At 37.2% G+C, this 10,950-nt stretch overlaps 1 protein-coding gene across 1 annotated transcript; it reads left to right on the top strand.

Moving 5' to 3' along the window:
* Window positions 1–2,244: 2,244 nt before the first annotated feature.
* Window positions 2,245–7,031, top strand: LOC149580286 (uncharacterized). Its single transcript, XM_089790216.1, has one exon. The coding sequence runs from the start codon at window positions 2,786–2,788 to the stop codon at window positions 6,482–6,484; it is 3,699 nt and encodes a 1,232-aa protein (XP_089646342.1). The 5' UTR covers window positions 2,245–2,785; the 3' UTR covers window positions 6,485–7,031.
* The last annotated feature ends 3,919 nt before the right edge of the window (window positions 7,032–10,950 follow it).

Genomic DNA, 10,950 nt, shown 5'->3' with positions numbered 1-10,950 from the left:
TTTTCCTCCAAATAAGAACAAGCTACAACTTATCTAACTCTGATACCATGAAGGATTTGACGAGAACAAATCCACAATTCTAGTAGAATACCTGCATGCAAGAACTTGTCACAGAAAGAAAAAGACAAGAGAAGGCAAGGGTTTGGCTCTAAAAAATACAAGAATATATTATCAGATTGAAAGAATGAGTTGAAATATACAATTAATCAATCCTTATAGAAGGAGATCGTAAAACCTAAATTGGAAACCCTAAGAGGTAAATGACATTTAGTAATTAATATTTAATTATTAAATGGGTTCATGCATGTACATAAATAAAAATCTTAAGAGGGGAGTAAAGGTAATTTAATAAAATGAAATGAAATTAATTGTTTACTCTAACACTAACTATTGCGAGTACAGGTGGACAACCATTGGTACATGCAAGTTTTATTAATGGGCTTTTAGTTATCACTTTTTTGGTTTATAAAAAAATAGTGATTAGGGTGTTGGGTGAATAAGGAGTCAATAGTCATTGGAACATGGTCAAACATGTGATGATCTTACTTAAGCAAAGGTTGTGCTCTCCTTAGTAAAACCCCTACATAGACCAATTTAACAATAGTTGAATGATAGTAAAAGATGAAAAACAATCATGTGAACATGGTTATTTGTCATTAGGTATGTAGATGCTAATTTAGCAATGACTGCTTAGATGTGCTTCTTGAATAGTGCAAGTAGTGAATGAGAGCTAAATGTAGCTTGAAAATCTAGATGTGTAAAAATTAATTATAGTGCATCATGTGATACAACACCTATAGTATATTTGAAATGTTTTTCTTTTCAATTTAGCACACAATGATTAGTTGGAGAGAGGCGACGTGGACCCCTTCATGATTTAAATTTTTTAAAATCTCAAAGAAGCTTATATATGACAAAATAAAGCTAGGCTTAGTTTCATACCAGAATTTTAAACTAGGTAGTCGACAAATAAGAAAATAACATTAAGATAGATTCTTAGGGATGTACAAAGGTAGATATGAATAGGTTTATGAAATTTTCTAACTAAATTGCTACATGAATAACATATTAATCCAACATGTGAAATTCAATCTAAACTAATACAAATTATCTCAAAACTCAATCTAACCTAATCATTCTTTCAAAGATATAAACTTCATTAAATAATATAATGCAAAAATATCCAATCATCCTCACTAATTAATCTCTAAAAGAAATTATCCTTGTCATGACATTGCTACTAGGATTCAACAATGTAGTCATTTGAGTCAAATTCATTGACTCATGTTTTATGAGTATTTGTTCACATGAACCCATCTCTCATGAGAATAAATGGAACACTCAACCCTCATTGTCTCTAGGTGATGCTCACAAAGGTGATGTCTGAGACTTCCTTATATGCCACCCATCATGATACTACTCCAACATGAGCGCTACAAAGTTTCCTCTACGATCAAACCCACTTGACTTACAACCCCATTTACAAAATCTTCATCAAATTTTATACTTTATAATTCTCCCAACACCAATTGTACTAATTGTTGAAAATCTACTCACTTGCCTCTGGAAAAATGATTTGCCGATACCTCATGCAACCGATTGCTCTACACTTACAACCTCTCCACCATGCTAAGATATTTATAGTAAATCTATATAATTTAAAATGATTAAAATACCATGTATACGGATATGATTCGTCCTAGTTGAATGGGGTGTACTCAAAGGGAGTCATACGCAATATCTTAACAAAACTGTAATTTGGGAGAATATAAGGAGGAGGGATTCCAAACTTTTGCCAACTTAATTCTTTGTCTTGACACCAGGGGCCCTTCATCGTAGTTTATAATGGAGGATATACCACTTTGTTTCTTGCTTCTACCTCAAACACAATATGAAATTCCCCATTGCAATGGTTTTGATTGGGATTCTACGTTTCCTCCCCAAAACAAAACTGCAATTTGCAATATGCCGTCTATCCTAAACTAATAAAAAAATGCCATATGGGCCTAGCTCAATAAGATCTTTGCGGTAATTTATGTTTCAAACCAATGAAAGTTGCAACCCCTGAATTTCACAAGGAACTTTCGCAGAAGAATTCAGCAATATGAAAACAATATTTCTGACCGTTTCAATATCCTTGACGCCAAATTTGCATTTTTATAGTAGGGAATCATTGTTTTTTAAAAGGATCATGGTACTGTACTTGGAGTTTTTTCGGGCTGATAATTGCAGTTTGACGTAATAGGAGATCACTGAAAATTATATTTGCATCCTAAACCCATATTGTAAGTACTTCTGTACCGTCGACAGGTTTATCTCGTGTGCAGATATAAATATTGCCCAACGACCTGAATCCTTAAATATTCCATCCTGACGGAGGATATATATACACAGTGTATGTGTCCATAACTTACGATAGGGTTTATGGTTTGGGTTTTCTAATGAGCCAAACTGTCCAAAACCTAACATTTAGCATCCAGTTGGAACGTGGACTTTTGTTGAATATTAAATGGATGTAGATATGAAGCTCCCAATACCCAATGGGAATAAAAAACTAAATGAGAAGTAGGACTAGATGGGGGCATGCATAGATAGATGTAGGCTTTGTTGATGTTTTCACCCTCCTCAAAGTCTTGTAATAATGGATTCAGATGCAAGGTTTGGGAATACAGAAGTAGCGGAGGTAGGAGGAGAAGAGAAAGAAAGCGGCATAATCTACAGGTAGAAGTGTTTGTTACCCCATTAGCGTTGCAATCCAATTGTAGTGATTGATAAAGTGTATGAAATGGGAGGCGGGATTGGATTGAGGAAGTGGGATTGGATGATTGTTTTCTTGGTTGTGATGGATTATGTCACAGGAGGAGCTCAAGCTGCTTCTGATGGGTTGTTAAGAAAGGATGCAGAGGGTCTGATTGAGTTCAAAAGAGGAGTTACGGATGATCCAAAGGGAGTTTTGAGTGGATGGGTGTTGAAAGATGATGGTAATCCGTGTTCTTGGTATGGAGTTAACTGCTCTCTCCGGAGAGTAACATCGGTTGACCTCAGCAATGGAGGGATTACAGGCAATTTGAGGGTTGAAGAGCTTGTATCAGTGTTGGATAATCTTGATACTCTTGTTTTGAGAGGAAACAACTTAACGGGGGATATTGGGTCTAATCTGAATGTTACAAAGGGGAATGGTGGTTGCAGCATCAGGGTATTTGATTTGTCGAATAACCATTTATCAGGGATCCTGCCCATGGATTTCCTCAGTTCTTGTCAGAAGCTGGTTTCGCTCAATGTGTCCCACAACTCCATTGTAGCTGCTCCAAAAGGGGCTAATGGTTTTGCTAGTTTAGGGTCATCAGTTCAAGTGGTGGATCTCTCGCACAATCAACTATCCGGCGACGGTTTTCTTTCAGGAATCCTTGCTAATTGCCAAAGCTTGGAGCATTTGGACCTCTCCCACAACAGGCTCAACGGCAGCCTCCCTCAGGGGATTGGCCAATGCGCGTCTCTGGTAAGTCTCAATCTCTCTTCGAATTTGTTGACGGATGGAATACCATCAGACCTTGTTGTAAGCAACTGCAATGGCGGGAATTGCAGTCTACAGTCAAGTCTTCAATTTCTTGATCTGTCAAACAACAACATCACTGGACCGCTTTCGGCATTGGAGTTGGGGAACTCGTGTGGGCAATTGACGGTCCTAAACTTGTCCTCCAATTCCCTCACGGGCAACATCCCTTCTCATTTAGGCAACTGCAAAAACCTAAAACTGCTCAACCTGTCTGCGAACAAATTGAGTGATACAATACCCGCATCCCTCGGTGGTCTGGCCAGTATAGTACAGCTTTTAGTTTCTAAGAACAACCTAAACGGAAACATTCCTCCCGAGCTGAGCGGCATATGCACAACTCTACAAGAACTTGACCTTTCGTCCAATAACATTACGGGATCATTACCCTCTTCTTTTGCCGCTTGTTCTTCTCTTCGCACCATTAACCTCAGCAATAATCAGCTTTCAGGAAAAGTGTTTGGTGATCTGATTGGAAGCCTAGGATCTCTGAGGGCATTGTACCTCTCTTACAACAATCTGACAGGGTCAATACCCCTATCTCTCACGAATTGTACCACATTGGAGGTCTTGGACTTGAGTTCAAACGCTATTTCTGGCCCCATACCACCGGGTATTTGTACCCCTTCCTCATCGCTCCAAAAGCTCTATCTTCCTGACAACCTCCTGACGGGTCAGCTGCCTGCAGAGCTCGCCAACTGCCGTAATCTAAGGTCCATAGATTTCAGTTTCAATAACTTGAATGGATCGATTCCTGCTATATTGGGTTCGCTTCCATATTTGCAAGACCTGATCATTTGGCTCAATCAACTCACTGGAGAAATCCCCGAGAAAATATGTAGCAGCGGAAGTTTAGAGACTCTGATCCTTAATCACAACTCCATCACGGGAAAAATTCCCCACGGCCTTGCAAACTGTTCCAATCTCGTATGGATTTCTCTCTCAAGCAACAGATTGAATGGTTTCATACCATCTTCACTAGGGCAATTGGATAAGTTGGCAATACTTCAGTTAGGCAACAACTCTCTTTCCGGTACTATTCCTCCGGAACTTGGTAACTGTAAGAGTTTGATATGGATGGATGTTAACAGTAACATGTTAGAGGGTTCCATACCGGCAGCGCTTGCCCTGCAATCAGGGCATATTGTAGCTGGAAGTGTAGCCGGAAAATTGTTTGCATTTGTAAGAAATGAAGGTGGGACTTCATGCAGGGGAGCTGGGGGACTTCTTGAATTTGCTGGGATTCGACAGGAGCAGCTATTACGTTCTCCTATGTTACATTCTTGCCCATTCACAAGAGTCTACCTAGGGGTCACAATGTACACTTTTTTAGATAATGGTACACTCATATATCTTGACTTGTCCTACAACTTACTTTCTGGAACAATTCCAGAGGAGTTTGGAGCTATGTATTATGTGCAAGTTCTCAATTTAGGACACAATAGACTCACTGGGCCAATTCCAATGACCTTTGGAGGTCTAAAGCAAGTCGGTGTCTTAGACATGTCTCACAATAATCTACAAGGATTCATCCCTGGATCACTAGGTGGGCTTTCATTCTTAAGTGACTTGGATGTATCGAACAACAATCTCACAGGACCCATCCCTTCTTCAGGTCAGCTCATGACATTCCCTGCTTCAAGATATGACAACAATTCAGGTCTTTGTGGTTTACCACTTGATCCGTGTGGAACTCACCAACCAAGAAATGGTGCAGACTCTACACATCAATCATCTGAGACAGGCCGAGATGGAAGAGCAAGAGCATCTTTGGCAGGAAGTGTGGCAGTGGGATTAGCGTTCTCTCTGGCTGTAATCATTGGGCTCATTTTTGTTGCTGTAAAAACCAGGAAACAGAAAAAACAGGAAGACATGAGAGACAAATACATGGACAGCCTACCCACTTCAGGAAGTGGTAGTTGGAAGCTATCTGGGGTTCTAGAGCCCTTAAGCATCAATGTTGCAACGTTTGAGAAACCGCTGAGAAAGCTTACATTTGCTCACCTACTTGAAGCCACAAATGGATTCAGTGCAGATAGTTTGATAGGATCGGGAGGCTTTGGAGATGTATACAAGGCTCAATTGAAAGATGGATCTGTTGTAGCAATTAAGAAGCTTATACATGTGAGTGGTCAGGGGGACAGGGAATTCACAGCAGAGATGGAAACTATAGGGAAAATCAAACACAGGAACCTCGTTCCTCTTCTAGGTTATTGCAAAGTAGGGGAAGAGAGATTACTTGTTTATGAATATATGAAATGGGGAAGTCTAGAAACAGTACTACATGAGAAAATTAAAGGAAGCAGCACTCTTGATTGGGCTGCAAGGAAAAAAATTGCAATTGGCTCTGCTAGAGGGTTGGCATTTCTTCACCACAGTTGCATTCCCCATATAATTCACAGAGACATGAAATCAAGCAACGTCCTTCTGGATGAGGAAATGGAGGCTCGAGTTTCTGATTTTGGGATGGCGAGGCTTATGAATGCACTAGATACTCATTTGAGTGTCAGCACCCTGGCCGGTACTCCTGGCTATGTACCGCCAGAGTACTACCAGAGTTTTCGGTGTACAACTAAGGGAGATGTTTATAGCTATGGTGTCATCTTGTTAGAGCTTCTCTCAGGGAAGAGACCCATTGACCCTGTCGAGTTTGGCGACAATAATCTAGTTGGGTGGATGAAGCAAAATGTGAAGCTGAAAAAGTTTCTAGACATATTTGACCCATTGCTGATTAAAGACAAATCTTTACAGATGGACCTGATTCAACATCTCAGAATCGCCTGTGAATGCCTAGATGATCGCCCATGGCGACGGCCTACCATGATCCAAGTTATGGCTATGTTCAGAGAGCTTCAAACAGATGGAGAAGCAGAACCGGATGGATTCACTCTACCAGATGAAGTGGTTCTCCCTGAGGAAAGCTCCTCCTGAGGCTCTCCTTTCATTCTCCGTTCTGTCATTTTTTTTGTACAACACATTGCATTTACTTGCTCTCCCATAATTTTGTAGATTACATGTGTAAATAATACAACATAGCAGTGAAACAAAATCATATTGCATTCATACCCCCAAGCACATAACATGCTCGTAGCATGATGTAGGTGATATGCAAATGAAATATGTTTTACCACCACCACCCTTGAATCATATATAGATGTAATGCTTACCCAGAGCAGATACAAAGACAGATTGATTGACATTAGATCCAAGGCCATCATCATGCTTTGGATCTCTGCTCAAATGGTGGTCGTGATGATTTTCATATCTTTTCTTACTGTTACATTTAAGAAATTTTGGATTAGGAAGTAATTATAGCATATTCCTGAATGCATGAAATTGACACTCTGCTCTGTACAGGATCAGCCATACAACATAGTCACCATACACTAGTCTTATTGTACCCATCCAATGCAATTCAATGTAATAAGATTGTTTCCTGACTAAATTATATTAATAATAGTTTTCTTTATGAATGGCAGTCCTGGGGTAGATGGTTGATTCTTTCTGCATCTTTCTAAGAATCTCCGATGTGCCCTTTTGTTTGGGAAGTGCTTGAAGAACAATATTATTCTAAATCAATGTGATATGCTGGAAAAAGAAGATTTTTTTTCCCTTCTATATTGAATATTACGATGTTTTCTCTATATATCAGTTAGATTGGCTGTGGGTCTGTAGAATCAATTGTTCAAATTCCCTTCAATGTTTTTCTGTTGGTTAGTGTTATCAGATGCATCTATAATTATGATTTGGGAATTTTCTGTCTCTCCCCAATCACTTGCTTTTTTGGCAGCAACCCCTGTTCAGACACTCTGGCATTTTTAAGTTAATAGCCATTTGCAGGGTTTAGAAAGGGCCCCAATCCTTTTATGGAACAAAGGATAAAGCTTGCTTTTTTGGCAGCAACCCCTGTTCAGACACTCTGGCATTTTTAAGTTAATAGCCATTTGCAGGGTTTAGAAAGGGCCCCAATCCTTTTATGGAACAAAGGATAAAGCTTGAAGCAGGATGAGATACCAACAAAAAACACAAAGTAGGACCGAAAGACTACGAAAGAAAGACATACAGAAACCAAACTTATTCAGTTCGAAGTTGTTATCAAGCTATTCAGGGTCATTTATGTAGGACTAATTCTGGGATGGCTTCTGCCTTGCTAGTGATCTTTTGAAAATGCTATGATTGTACCATTTTCTTGAAGCTAAGGATCAAATAATGTTGATTTTGGTTTTGGGCAGATGAGGTAAAAGGGCTCTACCAGTGGTACATTATTGTCAAAAGTTCTGTTCAAGAAAGGATGCACACAAATTGTTAGAAATGAGTAATCTGATTAAAACAAAACTGCAGTTCAAGTGCTGAAGAATCATTCCAAACTTCCTATTAAAACCCAATAGCTTAATAACTGTGTACCCAACATAAGGTTCACATTTTCTAAAGATTCAATATCCCATATGTGCTTGTACAACTAGAAGGTTTGTCTTCGTAATTGGTTCAAGTTCAAAGATTCATAATATAGTCTTTATTCTTGATTAGTCTCTTCAACTCCTTGGTGCATTCAAAGATTCATAATATAGTCTTTATTCTTGATTAGTCTCTTCAACTCTTTGATGCTCTGCAAAATTATTCCCTCTCTTATGGTTTACCTTGTCTAATAGATCCGGTGTCTCATATTTGCTTACAAATCTAAAGGGTTTGTCTTAGTACTTGGTTCAAGTTCAAAGATTCATAATATTAAGCACATCTAAAAGGTTTATCTTAGTAATTGGTTTAAGTTCAAAGATTCATAATATTAAGTGCTTCTAAAAGGTTTGTCTTTGTAATTGGTTCAAGTTCAAAGATTCATAATATTGTCTTTATGCTTCAGCTCTTTTCCTCTGCAAAACTATTCTCCATCTTATGGTTTGCCTTATCTAATCGATCCAATATCCAACATATGTTTACTCAACTAAAAGGTTTGCCTTAGAGTTGATTCAAATTTGAAGATCCATAATATTGTCTTTATGCTTGATTAGTCTCTTCAACTCTTTGGTTGTCTGCAAAAAAAATCTCTTATCTTATGGTTTACCTTATCTAATAGATCTGATAGTTCCATATGTGCTTACACAACTAAGAGTCCTGCCTTAGTAATTGATTCAAAGATTAAAGATTCAATAGTATTGTCTTATGTTTGATTAGTTCTTAAAACTCTTTTACTTGTCTGCAAAATTATTGCCCATCTCATATCTAGGGCCCTCCTATCATCTTTATGTTTGAAGTTTGTCTTCAAGACTATTATAATGAAAACAATAGAGAACAATAGAGAAGACAAGTACTATCACCTTGTAAAATTGAAAGTTATCATATAAATTCTCTCTAAAAGATATAAAAATATGTATTTTGAACATTGATGTTATTTTTAAATTGATTATTTTCGAGTTAACATTTAATCTACTATTTTGAATGATAGAACACTAAATGTGATTAACAAAAAACTGCAACACTGTCAAATCTAGATACTACATCAAAATTCAAATCGTAAATTGTAAAAATCTTATATCAGTACTATGCATTTCATAACCATAATTTCATTTTCATGACTAAAAATTTATATAGTCAAAAGGCTATAAAGCTTAAATGAATGCATGCTCAGAATCTCACAAAGTTGAATTAACTGCATTTACATTGAAGATAAGTAGTAATCACATCTCAATCTATGGAGACACTGTGACAGTAACTGAACGTAATTTTCCTTTAACCAAAAGTAGATTTATAGACTTTAGTCAAAATCATTTTGAAACAAATTATTTTTGGTTTTCCCCAGATCAGCAGAATCAATCGAAACCTAATGGAAGTCCTTATCCCACACCAAAAAATTGAAATATTTTGTCTACTATTTTAATAGATCAATCAGTCATTACCAATCAAAATTGTATTAAAATAATCCCCTTGTTACTTTTATAATGTCACATAACAAAAATATAAAAAGAAAGCTTGACCAAATTATCATACATTAAAGAGAAATATCTCAGGATGGCCATGAAAAGTGGGATTCAAAATAAAATATCAACATCAAAACTTACCTGTCAAATTCATTTTCTAGGCATCACAACTTTACACGATTCTCATTTGATTCCTTCTCATTTGATTTGTTTGTTGACTAAGTGAACAGAAATTGGAGGCAAAGTGTGATTGAAAAGTTCATTTCCCCAAGGTTCAGAATATCCACCCAGCTAATGATTTGGCATCAACGGTCCACGTTTGCTTTGGAAAAACGAGCACAGATCTGAACCGTTGATGTGGGTATGATTTGTGGGCAAGATAACCAGTTAGTGTATTGCACGTTCTCTCTTTGTGCATAGAAATATACGTGGAAGTAAGTACCTGAAAAGAAAGTCCATATAATAAATAATTGTAGAAGAAATGTCTCTTTCTTAGCACAAATCTTTAATAAAAGACGTGAATAAGAGTGCTTCCTGTCCCCCCTGTCTCATTTGTTTAAATGACAAAAAATACTTTAGGGAAGCTATTTTCCAAAAAAATTGTCTTGATCCATGAGAATCCTTTAAAAATTAACCATCACATTAATCAATACATTACTATACGTTACTCAATGTGACCAAGACTTTGTCATTTTGAGTTGCATAAAATTTTGATACGTTATGATAGACTCCATGACTTGTGGAGGTGTGTGGGCCACTCCACTTGTCAATGCCATTGTCATTGTCTCATAGATTAAAATTTTTGTCTATTTTTTAAGGTTTTGTTTTGATTGAACAGCACTTTATTTTAGAATGTGAGGCCTACAAGGACGGGGGGATAAATTTGCGGATACTTATATGTGACAGTTTTTGGCATAACCTATTCAATGACGAGTACATTGAGCAATTGGGTGGGCTCATCATCATCCTACACAAGAAAGGAATGAAGCTACTTAAGTTGTCTTGCTATTTGATTTATTGAATTTGTGGTATTGTTCTATAGACTATGTTAAGCTTCATATATGTTCAAATCTTCTTTTTCTTCATATATGTTGGTTGGGAGAAACTCATAGCATGACGACTTGAGGAGTAGTACACCCCTACTACATTCTTCCAGATATCATTGTTGTCTTCAATCATTTTCTTTCGTTGTTTAATGTTCAATGTTAGGATGATGCGGTAACTAGTCATGATTAACTTCCAATGTGTTAGTTAAGAGGAACCCATAAGATTAGTCAAGGGGAACCCATAAGATGACTTTTGGATAGTAGAGCACTCCTCCTATACTCATCAAGATGCCATCTTTATCTTCAATCAAACTTTTTTGTCAAGTTTATGTGGGTTACATTTTACTAACATTATGTTTCCACAATCCACGAGTTTAATCTAATTGCTTTTGCATTCGATTGTGTACAATTCATTATTTGATATGTATGTTGATGCAAA

This window comes from Cupressus sempervirens, chromosome 1, assembly GCF_028749045.1.
Source record: "Cupressus sempervirens isolate cs-2001-9-10 chromosome 1, ASM2874904v1, whole genome shotgun sequence".
In the NCBI taxonomy this organism is placed as follows: domain Eukaryota; kingdom Viridiplantae; phylum Streptophyta; class Pinopsida; order Cupressales; family Cupressaceae; genus Cupressus; species Cupressus sempervirens.
The sequence above is the reverse complement of the archived record's forward strand: the minus strand, read 5'-3'. Positions and strand labels throughout refer to the sequence as shown.